We start from the raw sequence: 23,376 nt of genomic DNA, 5'->3' as shown, positions 1-23,376 counted from the left end.
TAAATTTAAGTTTTTACTATACGAACTTACAATATAACAATTTAAAATAAACATTTATTTTTTTAAATTCTAAATTTACTGTATAATTCTAAAATGTTTTAAAATTCAAGACCTAATGATTCTAACGTATATTTATCAATAATAGCTTCCCTTAAATATTGGATTTCTTTTGTAAAACTATTTTAATTTACTCTTACTTTTGTGAAAATGTAACATATAAAAGATATTAAAACATGGTAAATAACTTTTATCGTATTATTTTTAATGAATGTGTTTGTATAGTGTGAAATAAAAAGAGTTTATCCTCCCAAAATAAACTGTTAGATAAATAATTATATATTTAAACTGCACATAATTGCCTTTTCTCTAAACAAAGAGGGAGGTCATTTTCTAGTAAATCCCGTAAAGGTGTGTGTTATAAGGCCTAAAAATAGTAGTAGAATGATAAGGTGCTCTATATATTTGTATTCCCTATTGAATAGAACAATAGGGAAGAAATTTTTTTTTTTTTTGATAACCGTACCTGGAATATCTTAAAAAATAAGAAATTTCTATCAAATGCTTTGTTTGGCTCAAACTGACAAAAATTGAAAAAAATATAATTATAATAAATCAACCTGTAAAGAATGGCTTCTTCCTTAGTTTAATGGTATAGATTGTTCTTAACCTTTACATTGTACCTATAGAAAACATTATTATTATAATTATATTTATTTTTTATTTTTGTCAGTTTGAGCCAAACAAAGCGTTTGATAGAAATTTCGTATTTTTAAAAGATATTCCAGGTACGGTTATCAAAAAAAAAAAAAAAAAATTTCTTCCCTATTGTTCTATTCAATAGGGAATACAAATATATAGAGCACCTTATCGTTCTACTACTATTTTTAGGCCTTATAACACACACCTTTACGGGATTTACTAGAAAATGACCTCTCTCTTTATCACATAAAATTGCACTCACTGATTGTGATATATTTTTTTAAAAATAAAGTACCTCAACTTTTAAAAATATTTTTTTATAATGATTGACCCTATTTGGGAGAGGAGCTTTCCATATTTCAGTAAAATCAAAGATGATTTTTAAATTCATTGGACTACAAAAATCATCTTTAAAAGCGACGCTTTTCTATTATTAGAGTCTGTTCGTTCGTACCAGAAAGTCCGCTTGAAACATGTTGATTTTTTAAATTTTTCAACAATAATTTTTTATAGATTTAATTATCGTATTCATCTGATTTGTGGAATAGTGATTTCTAAGATTAAAATCTTAATGGGGTAAATGGGATAAATACAGAGATAGATAGATACAAATATCTTGAATGGAAAAGAATATAGAAATATTTGATATAATGACAAAAATAAAACAGAATGGATTGGGTTAATGATAAAATAACAAGGATGACAAAATTCATAAAAGCGAAGCTCTGAAACTAAGGGAAAACGAACATTAACACTTTTAGAGTGTCAAAAGAGAATGGTCAAAACAGTCGGTAGTTTTGTGTTTAATAATATGATATCGACCAAGGAAAAAAAGAATGAAAAAAATATACTACACTAATCTAGAAAAATAGATTGATAAGGAAAGCAAGAATCCTATTTATATCTAATGATTAATTCTTATTGGCAAAATATAGTTTTATCATATTTTGATATTATGGTAATATAAGATCACACACATGGCTTAGTATTCTAAAAATAAATGTAAAAATGGACAGTCCTGTCATAATTTTATTGTATCAATGAAAAATCTTATAAAAGAGACTTTTTTTATAAAATATTTAAGCCAGCGAGTGAGAGAGCGTGATTATATAACTATGGGTAACGGGCAACTATGTGTTCATTTTTCACAAATCACAAATGACTGACTTATTATCTACACTAAGACAATCTGATAAAATAAATTTGAAGTTTTATATTTAGCCTTTGGATAAGGACAACTATACTTACAGAAAACTTTTTAGCATAATTTGGACACAATTTTAGCTTATGATTTACAATATTAAAAACTCACAATTTGACTGGCATAAAAGTTGGAGGAAAAGTAAATTTTCTTTAGATGTCACAACCCTATCCCTGATTTTTCCCAGTTGTGGATATGATGCTAATAAACTCCATCATATAAATATTACAGCCTAGCCAATGAATGTTGAGTCATGCATACAGGGCAATTTTATATTTTATAGAGTCATGCAATTTTTTTACTTACGAGCTGCTGCGCCCATGCATCTAAGAGCTCTGAATCCAAGGGGTTAGGTAAGAAGGTATTAGAAAAATGGACTAAACCCATACAGAGAACTATGTGAAGGTTCCCCTAAAAGGAGAACTCAATCGGTTAAGTAATTATTGAAATCTTAAGCTTCAGACAAAAAAAAAACTTACTTCTTTATATATTAGGATATCAATTATCTATAACATTTAACATTGCGTTTATCAACATACTTTTAGTATATAGCATTAAATGAAAATGCCCATGACTGACATTTTACCGATACGTCGATATAAAAACTATATGTAAATTTGAAACGGGAACTAAAAGTTATATAAATACCAATAGAGTTTGATTGGCCTAACTGAATGATATTTATATGGTTGATCCAAGGCAATTACTTATAAATTATCATTGGACTTGCTGAGAATAAAACCAAAGCAACCAGACGTAATATGTAACATATTAAGATTATTTGGATTTTGGATTTTTATATATGTCCCCAAATTTGCAATTTTGCTATAAAAGAATCGTTTGGTACGTCCGTAACGGATAGCCTTTATCATTAATTTGTCTTATCGATTTCAAAATTGGTATGCGTAATAAATCATCTAACAGTTGAGAATCTTTTAGATAGCGTGTGAGCTCTATAATCATTGGCAGAAAGTAAATAGGTCTATTCAGAACATGTTGATTTTTTTAGCTTTTCTAGTCCTAAATATGTAATAGGGCCTAAAACAGTATCCTGTAATTACTAAATTTTACAACAAATTCACATATAATACTCTTCCATTTGTCCAATGTTCGTTTGTCCAATGTTCGTTTGTCCAATCTTTTGATTATAGAGCTTCGCTTTTATGGATGTTGTCATCCTTACTTTTCTCTTTTTTCACAATCTATAATACAAAGTAGCTTGATGTCTGTCCGTCTGTCTGTCCATCCCTTAAGATCTTGGTAACCACTGAACCGATCAGATTCTACTCTTCAGGGTGACACAATAAAAACTGTCCCGAATTTGTATTAATTTTGAGGAACACGACTCCAGTGACGTCATATTTTTCTTTCCCGAAAAAGGGAAGTGGGGAAGAAAATCTCTTCAAAAGAGATGGGGAAAACCCCCTTTTCTTCCATCTCTTTTTTCTTCCCCCCCTCCCTTTTTTTTCTTTCCCCCTTCCCTTTTTCGGGAAAGAAAAATATGACGTAACTGGAGTCGTGTTCCTCAAAATTAATACAAATTCGGGACAGTTTTTATTGTGTCTTCAGGGTATATACCTATTGGTCCTGTAGTGGTTTTAAGCTATTTTCTTTGTGATGGAACGCTAGTGGTAAATTAGATTATTAACTGTTAAAAAATCTCTAATAATATTCTACACAGATATTGTTTCAGTCAAATTTTGTTATACCACTTGGCCAATATCCTAGGTACCCTAATGAAGATATTCGGAATCCAGGAAGAAATATATTTTCTGGTGACTTGGTATACAATATTATTCCTCAAGAAAATCATGCTTGGCTGTTCCTTTGGTTGTGTAATATTCACATTAACAGTAGAATTTAAGTTTTTCATATCACCTTACTCTGTTGTTTTATTATTGTTAATAAAAGACTGTAAGAACAGCGGTACACCACCCTAATGTGACAGATTTTCTATAATGAATATTATATTACATCATATTATCAATGATACATTTGATGGCTAGGCAATTTCGGAAAATGAACATCTTTATGGCAATGAAAAAGTCTTTTCAAATAAAGTAAGGGAAAAAAACTATACATTCCTTGTTAATCAAAAGTTTGAAAAATGAAAACTTCCTTAAATTTGAAAAAAACTATACATTCCTTGTTAATCAAAAGTTTGAAAAATGAAAACTTCCTTAAATTTGAAAACAAACATGGCATATCAAGTGGTTTATTAATAACTACTGCTAAAACTGTATTTAGAATCTAAATTAAAAATTTAGGAAATAATTTTACTTTTCTATTTAAAGTATTGTTGCTGTGCTTTTTACATTTAGCAGGGCTCAGCAGACGCGCATCAGCCGCCTGTAGTCCTTAGGGAAACCATTATTTACAATTTCAAAATGGAAGTCTAAACCTGACCTAAATTTGGCAATCCCTTTTTTTACAAAAACTTTCAAAGCATCCAAACGGGTTTGTATTTGTGGCTTAGTTGCGGCTGAAGCGCGGCTGCCCAGCTCTGATATCTAGCATGCATATTGCATAGTTATTTTGACTGCCTAAATGGCATATGTCAATAATATCTCAGCAATAGATAGAAATATTAATCTTAATGTAAAAAAATGTCAATTGAATCACGTACTAATGTTATTTCCCTATATTTTTGGGGTATTTTCCCTCAAATATCTTTCGAGTACTAAAACCTGCACCCCAACCTTCTTCTTTTTTTCGAAATCATTTGAATATAATGGGGGAATTTTTACTCGTGCCTAACCAATTCTGGTGACTCTAACCCAGCAAGGCTACCAATTACATAATATGACCTAAACTGAAGTAATAATCAAACAAAGAAAATAACTCCATTTTTTGAAATTTCTATCAAAATAAGGTGAGTTGATTGTACTAGACAAGACAATTCTAGGGAAACCGCCCTTTATTTTTATATATTCATAAAAATGTTAATTTATTAACACAGCTTTACGTATGACCATGATTATCCTTGTTAATATTTAAGTAGAGTAAAGGTCTTTAATTTTAGAAACTGCATATTTTTTCTTAATAAGAAAAGATTACGAAAATGCATTAGTCAGAATTGCACTTTATTCTTTTAGCCATTTAATTATTTTCATAAAACTGTTTAACTATCTCTTTAGTACTTTGTTTATCTTCTTTTTTCTGGTGCAAATGACATATTTATTCGAAATCAAAATGTTTTAGTGAAAGGTGAGTAATTATCAAAATTTATGAAATTTGATTTTATGAGGAAAGTGCGCGTTTGCTTATAAATATTGAAATGGTAATATTTATTATACTAGTATATGCCTACGAAAAGGGAAAGATTTACTAGATTTTAAATTGGTTTAAATCATGTAATATTTGAGCCCCTAGTGAACTTGAAAGAAACAGAAAGGAGGGGGGTTTACAGTCTATCCTTAACCATATATATAGTTTTTAAAAAGGATTTTTTTAATTTTTGTGGTGGGGGGGGGGATGTATTTGTATGGGCGATTTAGCGATAACAACCCTCTCTAATACTTAATACAACAGCATAATACTATTGTAATCTTAGAGGTAAAAGAAAAATGTCTTTCTGTTAATTTATTTAATGCTTTATTGAGTAGCTTTTTATAGTGCCTATAGTAAATGGCGTTATACTGGCCTACCATTGGTAAATTAAAATTACTGGCCTATCATTGGTAATTTAGTCTGTGTAGTGGCCTATCATTGGTCATTTGTTCATGACGTCATTACAGGCACTATAAAGAGCCTGTCTAAATAGTCAACAGTATTATTTCATTTAAATGAAGGCAAGCCGAGAATTTTTCAGCCATGAAAAATCAATGGAAAAAATGCGCAATACACAAATTTAAGAAAAAATTCTCCGAAAGAATTTCCGTGTTTAAATTGTATGTATATTAGTTTTAGAGGAGAAACTAATTTTCTGCATATTTGCTTAGAGAAATTATTTTCTTCTACTTTTCACAAGTCACAATTCAAGTATAATATTTAGCCTAACAATCACAATGATTTTCAATAACGCTATTAATAGTTAATATGTACATTTGTTTCAGTAAAGGTACTCTATTTTAGAGAGATGTATGTCCATTTTTAGTCTTGCTTTTAAAATTAGTTTAAGTGTAGATACTCTACAGCCTATTCTTAATTTAAGCGTTTTCGCCCAGCAGTTAGGTTAGAAGTTGAAAAGAAAGACTGTTTTTTGTATTTTAGTCTAAAAATTCTTTGAATCTGACAATAATTAACATATAATCACTTTGTAAATTTTTAACTATTGACAGTGCCACTAAATAAGACCTTTCGAAAGCGGAAGTTAAGAACAGAAAATAGCCCAAAACCATAGTAAGATTTATATCTAAAACAAAATCACAAGACCTTTGTGGAGCTGTCCTAAAATTAAAAACTCAAATGGTTCAGTAGTTATTAAAATCTTGGCCTACAGGGATACTAAAACATCTAAATATAAAAAGAAGTTTTTTAAACACACTATGTAGTACTATGCAAGAAATAAATATTACAGATAATTGACCCAAATGAACCAAATAAATATATTATAGATGATGTAGTTTATCAACATATACAAATATGAAAAGATTTTGCTAATAAGAATCAATTAGTGGAGAAATGAAAAAAGTAATTTTTGGCTAGGGGAATATTTGTAGATTATGTGAATAATTCCATGGAGGGAGAGGACAATAGCATATTAATTAATCTACATCCTACTCAAATGATTAAAGTATAAAAAGTACTCACATAATAGATAGGTTGAAGACTAATAAATCGCCGATTGCTATATTCATGTATCTTTTAATTTTTTGTAGGACCTTTTTTAATAGTTATAATCTAGTAATTTTAGTTTGTTTTTTGCCGATTTTCTTATGATGCCCTTCAATTATTAATCTAGGTTTTAAACATAATAGTTATTACATTTTGTAGCTTACAATTCCATTACTACGCTTAGCCCTTTTTAGTAGCGAAGCTACTCTATAATTCGAAATGTCCGTCCGTCTGTCCGTCTGTCCGTCCGTCTGAGACAAAGTGGGGGAAACGTGATTTTCTCGGCTCCTAGAAAAGATAGACAGCTGAAATTTTTAGTGAAGATTCTTATGACATATGCCCATCTAATCTATACATTATTTTGTCCATCTGTCTGTTGTTTGGGGTGCTAGATCGATTCCTAGATTTTCATGTTTTTGTAATTTTCTCAACTCCTTTTTAAGATAATGGGATGAAATTTTCAGGGATTGTTTAAATTTACATTCTACATATTTTCTTTAAGTTTTATTATGATTTTTATTTATTAGTTGGGGTGCTAGATCGATTCCTATATTTTTAGGTTTTCTATGGTTTACTCGATTCCTATTCATAATTTGTGGCTGAAATTATCAGGAATTGAATATGCTCATATTCTACATATTTTTATCAAGTTTCATTAAGATTTGTCTGTAAATTGCGATGCTAGATCGATTCCTAGATTTTAAAATTTTCGTGGTTTTTAAGGTTGCGTGATTTTTAAGGTTTCCTTATTTCCCTATTTTATCAACAATAATGTTTATTGTATGAAACTGCTTTATAGCATTTTTTTCCGATATCCATTCATAATTTTTGAGCTTCGCTACTTATGGATGTTGTCATCCTTGTTTTTCTCTCGTTTGTGCAACATATAACAAATTGGATATGAAAGATATATCCAAACACACACACACACACACACACACACACACACACACACACACAACACACACAAATACACATACACATACACATACACACACACACACACACACACATATTTTTATCCTTTAAGAGTGTTTCTCTATTACCGTATAAAAATATATATATAAAACAATAAGCTAACCCGTTTGGGATTATTCTTAGCTATCTGTCTTTAGAAATCTTTGTTAATAGAGAAAAAGAGTTTTAAATTTGTTAGCAAAAAAAAACTTCCTCTCTCGATTCTCACAATAAAAAGATAGTATTGGATTTAGAATGGTAAATTATTGGAAATGTGAAGCCGTATCCTATTTCCCTGAAGAAGAAAAAATATATTTTGTAGATGTTTGTTTGTATGTGTATGTTTGTATTATGTGTTTTTTATAGGGAAAGTTATTCTGTGTTTTTATTCGTTATTATTTTGTATTTTTACCTATTCTTAGTTCCTTTAAAGTATTTTTATTTTTTTGGAAAATTATTAAAAGTAAAATTGAAATATTTTTTTATGTCTCACATTTAAAGACAAATCTAACACAACCAATGTAATTTTTTAATATGAAAATGTTGAATGTTTGTCCCTGCTGCTGGTTGTTTATTGTTTGTCTTTGCCAATACAAATTATTTTGTCGTTGCTTGTCACAAGATAAATACAGGGACAAAGGATGTGTAATCAAGTGGCCCACAGGGTAAGACGTGCAAACTTTTTATTTTGGTTGGGGTTAATCGATTTTTTAGGTGTGTGCAAAGCACGGCTAAGTTTTACCCAATATACAATCCTTACCTTGGTGTAAAGTTTATATGATGGTTAATTATGATCACCCCTCCCAATTAAAGTTTTTGAGGGGATGAAAACCCCCAGCTTGGTTTAAGAAATGTTAAAGTTCATGTAATTTTAAGGGGAAAAAATTGCTTTGAACTATGGTACAATTTTTTTGTGGGTTTAAGATGTTCGAAGAGGGGTGGGGATATAATTACCAACTATAACCCCCCCCCCCCCCCATTTAACGTACTTGGGTTAGGCCCCTGCAAAACTTGCTATTTTAACCATAGCAGACGTTATAGAGTCCTATACAATGAATAGCGGGTCGATGCTTTCGATCTGAAATATGAAATAGTATATCAAACGCTTTGATTTGTTCAAACTTACACTAATTCCTACAAAAATTACAAATAAGGTTGTTTTTAAGAGAAATAAATCAGTGATATATTGGTTTACCTATAGGCTATAACTTACTTTAAAAATTGAAAATACAACCTTTCCATCATATATTAACAAGCGGCTACGCCCCTAGAGGAATCTAGAGACACGTAAAATTGTTTCTTTCAATCTTTTTTTAATTCAGCTATTTACCAAAAATATTCTTTTCGCCGATAGATGGTGATAGTTTTGTTTTTAGCTAATAGCAAAATTTCTCCGCAGGCCGGCGTTTTTTTTATTTAATTTATTTTTATCGATTTCTCTGGAGAGGGTGGTGGTACCCTCCCCCAAAATAGTTACAAACCTTCCCGGGACCTATTAGAACCTACCCTGTTAAGGAAAACCCGATCGATTCAGCGGTTAGCGAGATCCTTCGAAATACAAATAGACAAACAGACACACAGACAAACAAACAAACATCCTGTTACTTTACTATAAGGATAGATTTAGAAATTATATTCTAATCTGTAATCCTTTAGGTTCCTATAAATGAAGGAAGAAGGGTGCATACATAATTTATAAATAATTCAAGTACATTGCAGTATTACTATTGAAAGATAAATATTCTATGAAAATGAGTAGAAGAGATAAGAAAATTAAGCATTAAAATGTAATAGAAAAAAATACTAAAATAAAAAATGTGCAGGCTATAAATCATCTAATTTTCTTTTGTTTAGAAAATACATTTCCTTGTTCAAATTCCACTATGATACCTGATAGATAAAACAATAATAGATGCATACATACTGTATTAGGAGTGAAGCTTCTCAATAATTAACTGAAAAACAAATAAATCCCTGGCCTCGTAAAAGTTTTATTTTTTCAACCCAAACTTCATTGAAAATATACAAGAACGTTAACAGTCAAATCAATACACTGTTTAAGAGATCTATGGTCCAAGACAAAAAATACTGCTTTATGATAATCGAAATATTTTGAAGCCTTCTATAGGCCTCTAAAAATGACGTTTTATTAGAATAGTCCATTATTCTAATATGGCGAAATTCGGGATTTTTCTGCCAATAGTTTCAAATTTATCCCCTTTTTATAGTTTCTAGTTTCTGACGTCATTTTTTATACACACAATAAAGAGCTTAAATATTTCAATAAAAATTCCTATTATTTTTTTGTGTTTGTAATTTTTAATGATTAATTGATCTTGTTTGTTTCAGAGATGGGTATATAGAAAGTTCGACACGCCTCGGTGAGCGAGTTTCCTCTTTCCGGTTAGCCGAGTTGGAAGCAGGACTTTTGCAGTATGTTCAGAGAGGAAAATTGGAAAATTCGATTGCAATTCAAGTAAGTTTTTAAGATAACATTAGCAGAAAATTACCACACGCAGACCTCTTTTCATGCTAAAATAGCCTAAAACCATCCAGGTATCTATATCAAGATTCCCTAAAATGGAGATTTCAATCGGTTTAGTGGTTAACAAAATCAATTTAGTGTTTAACATAAAGATCTTGCTAATTTATGATAACTACTACTGCCCCCTTGCCATTAGAATAATTTTTTTTTTAAATTTAATTTTGAAAAGTAATAAAATAAAGTTTTACATTAAGGGATTATAACTAAAAATGCTTAAAATTCAGATCATTGATACTATTATAACATGAATGATATTAAAAATAAAAAAAAGTCGTAATACCTTTAAATTTTACTTGTTAAAAAAAAGATTTGAATATATATGTATATACAATATTAAGATAGTTTAAGAGTAGTCAAGTTGAATAGAAAAAGAAATAATTATCCAGATTAGAATCAAGTTTTTATAATAGAATTATTTGACTTAATTTTGACTAATTTTTCTGAAGAATATTTTATGAAGTTTTTAAATAGTTGGATAACAAAACTAAAAGACTTTTATAGCATCTTAGAAAAATTCTTCAACGCTACTTTTCCTTTATTATTAACAATTTAATTAGAATACAAATATACCTTTCAAAGCCCATAGTACAAATATTGTTATAAATTTGTTATAATAAAGGCTGTCTGTAGCATATCCTACCATATTAATAATACAAAAAATATAAAAAGACGTGTTGTTGTTGTATAGAATATGTGTATATATTGGTATGGTTATAGGTAGATGGTTACTCATTTATTACAGTACTGTGTACACATGTTTAAGTTTATTTGCAATATAAAGATAATCTATCTTAAGTGAATCATTTAGTTAAATTAACATTCATTAAAAGGAATGTTTTCAAAATTAAAATAACTTTAAAGTGATAGCATAAATCCTTTCAAAAACCAATACAATCTCACTACAAATCAAATACTCTGACACCCAGAAAACGAACTTTGAACTTGGATGTTGATGTGTATAGTATAGAATCAAATGTGTGAGACCATTATCCTATCACCCAAAGGTCTGATGATCAATTATAATGTAAGAGGTTGCGTATGCTTATTGCTGTATAGTGTCAATAACACACCAGACCATTAGGGTGGTTCACATTTTCAAGATTTACATAAGACTGGTTCATTTTTAAGTAATAGACATGCTTATTGCTGTGTAGTGTCAATAAAACACCAGACCATTAGGATGGTCCACATTTTAAGATTTACATAAGACTGGTTCATGTTTAAGTAATAGACATTAGGACGTAAGGTTCATATAGTTGTGGAAAGTTTGATCTTAACATGAACTGCTGTAAAGATAAAATTTATCTGTTATAAAATAGTTATGTACCATTGTGTAGTCTATAAGATGGCTATGATTAGAAAGTACTTTCTCGTACTCATTCGAAACCGAATAATATCCGGTGGATTAAAACCGGTTCTCATCCATACGGAATAAAATATGCCTAGAATCGTATTAATTCCAGTTTTCTACGAGTATAAAAATGGACAATCATAGGATTAAAACCAGTTTTTTTAGCCCGTGCCTTCGGCATCTCGAGGCTAAAACATGCCGAAGTAACGGGCTAAAAAACTGGTTTTAATCTTATAATTGTACATTTTATATTCGCGGAAAGCTGTTTATAATATGATGCAAGAAATAACTGTTCACTTATCTTATTTACAAAATCCTGCTGATATTATCATTCATATATTGCTTAAAAAGAACATAAATATCTATCAATGACACTAGAAAACTAGTTTTGCTAAAATGAAAAGAAAACAAATAGCACAATAGGGTTTATTTTATTGTAAATAGATTTATTTGCTTTACAAATACAATCTTTCAATATATGGTTTAAAACCTAAAAATAGTACATATTTTAAAAAATAGTATTACAAATCTCCGTCAAAAGAAATGTCAATTTTAGATTTTACATTTATAGGCAGAGCTCGGCAGCCGGGACTAAGCCTAAATTTTAAACCTGATTGAATGCTTTGAAAATATTGCCATAGTTTGAAGGGGGGTTGGGTCAGGTTTAGACTTTCCGTTAATTTTTAAAATCGGAAAAAGGTTGATTTCCCTGAGGTTTACAGGCGGCTAACGGGCGGCTGTCGAGCACTGTATAAAACCCTGTTTTGCAGACCAGGCCTTCGACCGCACGGGGCCAACAAAACAGTCGAAAAACTGTTTATAATACAGTGCGATATATATATATTGTCTTGATATTTAAAAGAAAATTGTATCAAAGAAATAAACTGATTGTAAATTATATTTAGGCCTGGGATGGAGAGCATTACAGCAATATGGTACATTTCAGGTAAACTAATTTCATAATTACAGGATAGTTAAATAGGCAAAATATAAAAATGTTAATAAATGATAGTGTGTGAATTAAGCTTATGATAAAGAACTTGCTGTTGCTTCCCTTGTCTTTAGGGGACTGTATTCGAAGGGAAGGAGAGGGTATAAAAAGGCCTTAACCAATATCAAAATACAGAAAAATACTCTTTATAAAGCTTCCCTAAAATAGAGAACTTAATTGGTTCATTGGTTACCGAGATTCTTAAGAACAGACACAAAAATCCCTGCTTTATATTAAACTAGCGGATTCGCCCTTAGCCTCTAGGGGCTATGCCCCAAGAGGTTTAATCAACCTATTTTTGAGTTAATTAGATTTAAAAAGAAAGATTTATTTTTTTTGGGTGGGGGTATTTTTCATTTTTTGGGGGGGTTGACGGTGTCTCCCCACCAAGAGAATAGCTTAAAACCATCCCAGGACCAGTAGGTATATTCCCTGAAGAGTAGAGCCTAATCGGTTCAGTGGTTGCTGAGATCTTAAGCTTCAGACAGACAGACAGACGGACAGAGAGGCAGACATCGTACTACTTTGTATTGTAGATGATAGAATGAAAAATGTTTGTTTGTCACTGAAATGATTTTATGATTGTGAAAGAAAGAAATTTATTTATGTGTCTGAAAACACTTATCTTAGTTGCCTGTAGCTTTATTGCCACGCCATATACCAACCAGGGTTTAGGGGAATCTGTTAAATTGCTAAAAATGTATTTTTTGCAGGAATAAGGGGAACAATATATTTATGTAAAAAATGCAGTTTTATCGGCTACTCATAATGATGAATTAAGATTGCTTCTAATAATAAGTTCCTACTTATTTTAATAATTCTGTCGCATAGTCTGTTTGTAGCTTTTAACTATTATCTATCCTTGTATCCCTGTACTATAATCTATATATACTTGGCTTCCTGGCCACTACTACCAGGGATATTTAGAAACTATTATCTATCCTTGTATCCCTGTAGTATAATCTAAATATACTTGGCTTCCTGGCCACTACTACTAGGGATATTTAGAAACTATTCAAAACTTTGTATTGTCCCGTCCTTAAGACAAGACATGGCCTAATTCTTTAAACTAATTCGCCAAATATTAAAGATTGTAAGAAAATCTACAACTTTTTAAAAATAATTTAAATGATAATTTTTAAGTGGTCGACATCAGGGATCTAAAGGGATAAGAAAATAGTCGATAATTTGATGTACAACCCCAATGATGATACACAAAATTACACCTTCTGTAAATTGAAATTAGTGGTTGAAACGTTTAAACCCTCAACTTAATGAATTAACCAATCTAAAAGTCCCCAAAGTTGTTAAGCCAATTAATAAAAAAACGTTTGGGGACTTTCCACTAGAAAAATAATATAGAGAGAAAGAATAATAGGAGCTAAAAACGTGTTCAAACTGAAATAAGAAAACAAATTACAAAATGAAACTTTAAGAATCTTCCATTTTACATGGAAGACTGATAAAGAAAGATTTCTTACACAGTATTATAACCATACAAGGAAAAAAACTTATTGTTTCCTTTTCTTTATATTCAAAAACATTTGAAAGGAAAATTTGAAATGTGTATTTAATATCTTCTCATTTTATAAATGTGTATTAATACACTGCTATTTTCACCACATTATGCATCTAAAATAAAGCTATATTTTCATATTAATCTTGATATTTTTGCATTCATTTTTGTGCCAAAATAATTTTAAAATTTGCAGTCTTGTTATAAATAGCCTTTTTTAATATAAAGAAGGGGAAAAAAGTAGTTGCAAACTATGTAGATAAAAGTACAAAGTTTAATTTCTGAACATATAACAAATTGACAATTGCAAACTTTTACTAAGTTTTATATCCATCATTCTGTAAAAAAAAAAATAAAGAAGTTATGGTGGTTTCCCAAAAAGTATCTAGTTGAAAGACCTTCCCGTCTTATATTAAATTAATTGAGTTTTTATTTGTTTGATTATTACTGATCAGGTAAGTTTAGATTATGTTGGGAAGTTGGTAGCCACAGCAGGGTTTAGGCTTCGCTTCAATTAATTTAAATTTATATATTAAAAGGGGGTGGGGGTTCAGTGCTCGATAGGCACTTTGAGGCCAAAGCACCAAAGGGATCATTTAATTATAGAATTATCTTAAGTGATTTTTTTCTAAGCCAAAGAATAGGTTCAATATTATAAACATACAAACATTAATATTCATGTTTCGCAGATTCATGAAAAACTTTTTGTGTGTAATTCAAACACAAAGTTCCACCTCCCACAAAGAAAGTATTTAAAGAAATTTCAAAGTCATGTATACGCAATTTAAGGAGGAAAAAACTTTGAAACCATATCTTAAACTCATATATAAACAGATAATATGTAAATCAGGACCGTTCTTAAAAGTCTTTACCTAAATTCAGAATAGGAGTTTTTTAGTTTGAATAACATTAGTATTTTATATTCAACTTAAATATTTTTTTCTTTAAGCTATTTCTGTATTCTCAGATCTTTCTAATTTAAATCAAATTTTGTTTAAGTACCTACTCTTCATTGTACTAGCGGCTACCTCCCTACATGAAAGGAAGGGGGATGTTTTCTAGGTGCGATTTCTCTAGGTGGAGATGACATCTCCTTAAATAGTTCTCTAGACCTTCTCTATTCATTGTAAAGTAGACATGTATTTAAGACTTTTATGGAAGAATTATTTTCAAATCATCAAAGCCTGAAACTACAAGGTAGAAATTAATGTTTGTTCCTAGAAGGAAGGAGACAATGGGCTGTTTATCACAATAGTCCTAAAAGTTTTATAATAACGTTTTCTTATTCGTATGCTTAACAAATTTGGGGACTTTGAATTAACTTTGATTGGTTGGTACATTTAGTTGAATGTCAAAGCGGTTTAACTACTAATTGTAATCTACAGAAGGGGTAATTTTGTGTATTATCATTGGGGTTTTTATTTTCATTTAAGAGTGCTTTTAAAAAAAAAGTATGATAATATGGGTCACTATTATTAATATCAAATAGAATAAAGCATAAGGTAAAACTATAAAGAAAAAAGTTGGGAAGTTTTATTATATTCAGAAATACATGGGATGGATAAACCAATGAAAAAAAAAATTTCCGCAAATAAGCAAGGATAAATCGACATCTTGTATATTATCAAAATATTTATAGTATTTCTTAAGGAAAACAAATTATCCGTCATTGTCATATCCTTATATCCCTAATTTTTATCTGAATGGCTTAGGTTGCTTTCAGCCATTCATACTTATATAAATACAGGAGGGTAGCAAGATTACAGAGATAGGACAATGGATAAAAAATATTTTCTACCTTTTTAATTGATTTTGGTTTTAGAGGGAGTTCTATATAAATTTACTAAAAAATAATCGAGTTTACAAAAGTGTTCTTGCTAATAAAAAATAAATAAAAATTTGCTTCCATTTTTCTGTATACTTGTGGATTCTCATTGTACCTTCTCATAGGTCCTGAGAAGGTTTATCACTTTTTTGGAAGAGAGGGTCAAGAAAATAATTTAAAACCAACCTGGAAATTTTTAGGACCCTCGTTAATATAGGTATTAGTAACTCAATTGGTTAAGTTAAGAATATAAAAACCTGCATAGTTTAAATTTCTAGGATCAACACTTTCAAAAACTAGAAAATAAATACATTTTTCGCTGGTGCTAAAAGTGCTAATCCTTCATTAAGATTTTTAGGTATTCGTGTTAATGTAATATACATATACATTAGAAAGTTTCAAAGATCATGGTCTTTTATAATTGGTAATAGACTGTTCCTTAAAATAACAACCGTGTTCTACATATTTGTGAATTTAATTTCAAACCGTAAGTTGTTTTATTGGTACCAGGGTTCTAAAGGGATAGGACAATGGCCGAAAAATTTATTACATCCCAAGTGATGATACACAAAATTACTTCTTCTATAGATTAGAAGTTTGAGCAACTATATCAGTGAACCAACCAATCAAAGTTCAATATAGTCCCCAAAGTTGTTAAACCAACGAATAAGAATTTTGAATGAAACTTTGGGGACCATTGTAATTCTCAATGTCCCCTCCCTCGCTGCATTGGTCCACATTTTAAATAAACTTGTAGTCCAATTTATCCCAAAAAAGTTTTTTTTTGTATTTTTATGTAATAAATTCAAGGATATTTGAAACCCCCTAATATATATCTAAATATTGACCTAGATATTTGTGCACACCATTACAGAAGTCAGGAATAAAGAAACCTGTCAATGCCCAAAGCAATATAATTTAAATAATATGCAATGTAAAGCTTTTAGCCGACTACGTGGCAATAAATAAGAGTGTTAATGGCTGACGCAACATTGAAGCAAAGTTGTAAAAGTAGAATATTTGATATTTATGTTGACATTGAACCTAAGTTTAATATACAAAAGTTTGACATTATTATTTTTATATTCATAAGTCATAATGCTACTTAGTATTTTAGATGGTTTGTGAGAGATAAATGAAAAAGTCATATCCCTTAACCCTATGTTAATATGTATATTGTATAAGGTATTCATTTCCATTCACTACTCAATCCAAATCTCTGGTGTTCACACAAAAATACAATATTTTCTATATATTCATAATAATATTTATATCGCATTTCCATAGCCGTTTTGATAATGGATGAAACAAAAAAATAGATAAAAAAATCGAATAAGTAATATGCACTATTAAAGCTCAAATTCAACATTTCTCAAAATATTTTCTTACAGTTTGAGTTCAACTAATGTACAGTAAAATCTCAAAAACCTCCTGTCCATTTGGCGAACTGTTCAGGGAAAGCGAAAGACTTATATTAGCAAAAAAAGACTAAAACCATCACATGATCTATGTGAAGCTCACCTAAAATAAAGAAGCCAATCGGTTCAGTAATTATTCAGATCATAAGCTTTAGGCTTAAAAAACCTTACCACTGTATATAACAGGATAGCAACTTTTCTTCACATTATACAGACATAAATTAGGTTTATTGCCTATAAAGATACTTTTGTAACATATTACCATTGTATGCTAACAGTTTGAAATTATACTGTTATTAGATAGCATCAGAAAGTCCTTGGAATCCCCCTTAGATTGATTACCAATTATATCAAAGGCATACTGATGTTCTAATTAAAAAGGATCGCGCTATCGGGGTATAGGGAAAAGATGTTCAGCGATTTTAATCTTTATGTAAAACATATTAAATTGGAACAAACATACCAGTATGGCTTCGAAACCGATTGATATCAGTTGGATTAAAACCTGTTCTCAGCCATGATCGTATTACAGATAATTTTCTAGGAAAATTAAAATAAAAATTTTAAAATCAATAACAGTTTTGTCGCACCTAGGGGTTAACAAAAGTTTTAATCTTATATTTTTTATTTTAATATCCGCGGAAAGCTGTATATAATACAATGCGATAATTAACTATTACATGACTTTTATCGCTGTATAATCAGCCCACTAACTCCTAATTTAACTGGTATTTTTCAAATGAATTCATTAACTGCATTTTTTAAATATTTCTGTTTATTGGCAATTTAAAACAAATGAGTCCTTTTTGATACTGAGCTAAATAAATATATTTTATGAATACTTTATTTACTCTTCTTGGGAAAGACATTTGTTTGTAATCGAATAATGAAATTAATCAAATGGCACAGCAGCTAGTATAAAATATATAGAAGTCAATCAGTTCAGAAATTAATTTCTATTATCCTATATTCATATTAAATACAAATTTCTGGCAAATATTAAAATAGAAATTTATGGGGATTAAGGGATTGACAATTGAACAATATAAGATTATTCAAATGAAATTTGCTTTATTATGGTGTTAGATTATAATTCTGATAATCTAAACGTGACTTTTTATTAAATGCTTAAAAGTAATATTTTAAATTTTAAAGGGTAAGTAATATAATAATAAAATGGAAAATCTTACAACCAGAATGTAATGTTTAAATAAAATTGTCTTATTTATAAGGCCTTCAAAAAAATGTGCTTAGATGCTGTATACCTAAAGATACAAAAAAAAATTATATTACATACCTTTTTTCACAGAGTATATGCCTTTTGTTTTCTATGTTTGTAATACTTCCCTTTATCCTTGTGTTTTATAGTGTTTAACCATAAGAAGGTCAGGGGAAAGGTAAAGGGGAAAGTGGACTAAAGGGACAGTCAAAGCTCCTTTTTATAGTTTTAGGAAAATCATTTCATATGCAGCTAAGTAATTAATGTTCATGTTAACACAATTTTAGACTCAAAATTATTTTCACAACAAAAAAAATCATAACTTTACATATTTGAAAAGCAAATTTAGCCAAAAACACTAAGCGCATCCACCCACCCTTGAGAAGCTGATGGGTTCAAGTCTTTACCAAAATGGCATCAAAACTAAAGACGTAACTCATTACATTGCACAGTTGGGACTTCCAGACAAAGATCGTGCAATCAAAGGGTTGATTGTATGCAATAGTCCTTTGGGACCTACTATACATCAATCGTCCTCATAGGAGTTATCAGAGGTATAAGCCAAAAGGTTGAGGTGCACCTTTTAAAATTGCAGTTTGCATGGGGGGCGGCTGGCAGCCTGACAATTTCCACAACTCTGCTCAATATTCGGGGAAAGCAAAATTGGAGTATTGGAGAATATCAACTTTACACGGATTTAGGAATCTGGAATTTTCAAAAATCATATATACCTAAGTTTTTCGGCGCTTTCACACAAAGTCTCTTGTTGATCATGATACATAAGAGGGGGGGGGGGGTAGTTTTTGTTTGTTAATTTATTACTCTAGGTGAGATTAGGTTAGGTTATAGTGGGTACTAAGTAGCCCTGGGGAGAGAAAAAAAATACCCTCCTCTTATTTTCCATGAATTTAAAAATTAGCTATTAGCTAATTCCTTTTTTAATTTTCCTTATAGTGCACTAGCGGCTTCGCCCCTAGCCTCTAGGGGCTTTGCCCTAAGAGGTAATTTTAAAAAATCTCAGTACTTCTGAAGCTGTCACCAATAATCTCAAATATATTTTTTTTGATTTGGGAGGTTTTTTTTGGGGGGGGGGTGTCCCACCTCCCAAGAAAAAAGTCTAAAACCACAACAGGACCAGTAGGTATATTCCCTGAAGAGTAGAATAAAATCTGTTTAGTGGTTACCGAGATCTTAAGGGCGGACGGACAGACAGACAGACGGACAGACGGACAGACGGACGGACGGACAGACATCATTCTACTTTGTATTGTAGATTGTAATGAGTAATGACAAATATTTTTGGATATTCTTTAAAGTCAATTTATCTATCCTTGGACTTATGGAAACTTTATCAAATTTATGGTTTTATAATCTAGGAAAAGAAAAGATAAAGAGGGATTAAAAATTGAATAAAGAAAACTTTGAAGTCAGAAGGAGGAAATAAAAGATAACATAGAATACTTTAGAAATCAAGGATGACCACATTCATACTAGCTCCTATTAAATACAGATATACAGATTATTAATGGATCAATAACGTAAGTTTAAAGTCAATTAGATAATTCTTTCTTATACAAATGTCATTGACAACTATGTCCATAATGTTGAAAAGAAGGAAAAATTAAGTTTATTTGAATTAATAATAAGTAAACATTTTATTAATATGTAATGTAACTTAATAAAGATGTTTAGTTAATAAATTAAACTATTATCAAATAATAAATCATAACTTTTTATCTTATATAAAATAGACCAATTATTAGTATTGCTAATTTTTGTCAAATTTTAAAAGTTTTTTTTTAAGTACTACTGTATAATAAAATACAAAGACCGTTTGTTATATGAACAAAAGACTTCAATCATAAGTGTTTGTCATATTGTTGAAGTAAATATCAGGCAAATTCGTGTAAAAATAATGGCATGGCGACAATTTGTCAGTTATAATTAAATCAATTATTGATAAGCTAAACAATTAATTAGTTTATTCTATCATCTTTCAATAAACCAACTTAAAAAAAAAAATTTATAAAACAAGGCACTGCATGGATTCAATTGATAAAAAAGTAGGCAAATTTACATTTTAAAATGAAACAAAAAAAGTCCCTTATTTTCCTAAAATCAATTCTATCCCCCCCAAAACCAAAAGAATTTTTATTGCAACACGTTTTAAACTCTAAAGTATTTAGTCTATTACTTATTTGTACGCAAAAATATTTGCTAAAAGAATTCCAGACATTCTTGGATGTGCGATTATTTCAGCGAATATAATTGTTTTTGAAAGTGCAGATTTTTAAAAATTTATTTTTATCTTGACACCAACGCATCATTAAGAATTTGATTTTATGAATTTTAGCTATGATACAAATTTTCTGTTTATTGAAACTTTAAACGTATGAAGCTATTTTGTAATTTTTTTGCTAAAAATTTTGCACACCAATTTTGTGACACAAATTGAGCTTGTCAGCCTTGCAAAATATTATTATTTTACAAATAATAATAACACACATATCATGGATAGAAGGATAAATAATATAGGGGCTCTTGAGGGAATGGGAGGGGAGAAGTTAACCCTTATTTTATATTTCAAATCAAAAATAATAATAACAAGGGGGTTTCCCAGTGTCGATTCTCTTACGATGGTGAAGGTACCCTCCCCAGAGTAGTTGTAAACTGTAAAGAAGGACCATATCGGTCTAGCTGTTAGCGAGATCCTTCGGTATAGACAGACAGTATCCTGTTACTTTTATATAAGTATAGATAAGTGGTTGTTTAAAGGAAATAAAATTACATCAATTATTAATATCAAGTTTATTTTTTAAAAATAGGTTATTAAAAACTTCTTGTTAATTCCAACATGATCATTTTTCCCTGATGGATACCAACACATATCCATTAAGTTGCAGCAGCGGTGCCATAAACTTAATAGCAACAATTTCCCCTGTAATCCTTATAACATCCATTTATACAGACTGACCCTGTAATGTAGGAACCCTAATTTTTTGTTCAATGCAAATAATAACTGGTTAATTGTTTGAATAAATTAAGACCATTAATATCCCAAAAAAATGAACTGAGGTGAATTCTTTAAAAAATTTGCCTCACTAAAATCAGTTTGCCACACTAAAATCAGTGAGGCTCACTAAAAATTAAGAGGGGAAAATTTTGCCTTACTAAAATTTTATTGAGGCAAACTGATTTTAGTGAGGCAAAATTTTTTTAAGAATTCACCTCTGTTCTAAAATTTGTAATAGATATTTTTTATATATGAATAGCAATAAGGATTTGTCAAATCTAACTTGACCTGTATCGATTATAACTGTAATTTTTAAAATGATGCTTAACTTTAATTTTTTTAGTATGTTATTTTTTTAAAATTCAATAATAAAAAGATTATAGAGAAGACTTCCAAAGAGTTTTAAAAAAGACAATTAACAATTATATAAAACCATAATTAGCTAGAAGGGATGGATAGAATTGTTAAATTATTAGGTTAATACTGATAAATTTGGCACATAACCTCTGAAAAGAAACATTGTTTACTTTTTTTTGGCGCACAAATGTGATAAAACATATTTACAATTGTTTTACTGCACACAACCAATACAAAATATAGGATATTAGGGAAAGATATAAATGATATTAAAGTCTTAATTGACAGCTTTTTTGTAGCAAAGCTATTTTATAGAAGGTTGTTTGGGCTATAGGACGTTAAAGCAATTAAAAGAACTAAAGATATATCGTTTTATGACATAGTCATAATTAGATGTTATCGTGATTGAATCTTACACCAGATTTTTATATCCTCTAACAAAGTGAAACTTGCAACGGGCTAAATTAAGGATTCTCCGCTTCTACTCCCATAACGCCATCGCCTCCCATTCTACTGGATGGACGAACTGACCACTAAACGAGTTATATCTTAGCAAGCTAAATTGACGACAATCTTTCCCCTGTCATGATATTCACGTATATTCTACGTCAATTCTTCAACGTCGATTGTTTAACTGCAAGAAGAAGATATATAAACCATCATAAAAGGTTATGACATTATTTTTATATTTAGGCATCTTTAACTAATCTTTGACTTGACAGAAAATACAATCAATATTAATAATCTTCAATTTCAGATTTGAAGTGATCAGTATTGAGCTGGAACTCTCGAACAACACGGGTATATCTGTCAGCTTGGGTGGGAACCAGTACATCACCGCCTCCAACCTCTCCTTCGTCTCGCCCGGCCTGGGACCTGACGCCGAGATCAAGATTGAGGTATAGGTTTTTATTATTTACAATACAATGTAGAACAATGTTTGTCTTTCTGTTTGTCCGTCCGTTCGTTTGTCCTTCCGGGTGAAGTTTAAGATCTCGCTAACCGCTAAACTGATTGCTTTTTAGAGAATAACAAAGCAGTTCTCTCCCTAAAAATGCCCAGGGAACACAAAAATCCACCTTCCAAAAATTCTAAAATAAATTAGATAAGACAGGGAAATTTTTTGCTCAATGTTTAATCCCATGCATGCGGCGTCCTGTACCCATTATTGCATAACATATCCTGAAAACTCAACCCTACCCCTATTTTTTTTTCAAAATAATACTCAACTATTCACATTGAAGGTAACTTCTGGTGGTCTTTCCATGGGTTTAGGCCATTTTTTTAAATGGATGTTTATTAAACAAACAAATTTCATTTAGGTTGTAAGTGGACCCAGCTACGGTCGTCTGCAACGGCAGCGGGGCAATGGAAAGTGGATAACATCAAGAAGATTTACTCAGAAACAGATTGAGAAGAAGAAAGTTAGGTAGGTACTCTACGCATTTCATCTCAATATAAACATTGGATTTTAATTCTATGGTTGTTTATGTCATAGCATTGGTAAA

At 30.2% G+C, this 23,376-nt stretch overlaps 1 protein-coding gene across 1 annotated transcript in view; it reads left to right on the top strand.

The window, feature by feature from the left end:
- LOC145312461 (chondroitin sulfate proteoglycan 4-like) overlaps window positions 1-23,376 on the top strand; it is a 168,044-nt gene that overhangs the window by 143,439 nt on the left and 1,229 nt on the right. The window contains exons 20-23 of the mRNA XM_080151719.1: window positions 9,983-10,109; window positions 12,435-12,475; window positions 22,626-22,767; window positions 23,191-23,297. Coding sequence (XP_080007845.1) covers window positions 9,983-10,109; window positions 12,435-12,475; window positions 22,626-22,767; window positions 23,191-23,297 — 417 coding nt within the window. The remainder of the gene's footprint in view (window positions 1-9,982; window positions 10,110-12,434; window positions 12,476-22,625; window positions 22,768-23,190; window positions 23,298-23,376) is intronic.

Source organism: Acartia tonsa, chromosome 2 (genome assembly GCF_053477335.1).
Source record: "Acartia tonsa isolate MP-2025a chromosome 2, ASM5347733v1, whole genome shotgun sequence".
NCBI lineage: Eukaryota > Metazoa > Arthropoda > Copepoda > Calanoida > Acartiidae > Acartia > Acartia tonsa.
Note: the sequence above shows the minus strand (reverse complement) of the source record. Positions and strands in the feature narration are given on the sequence as shown.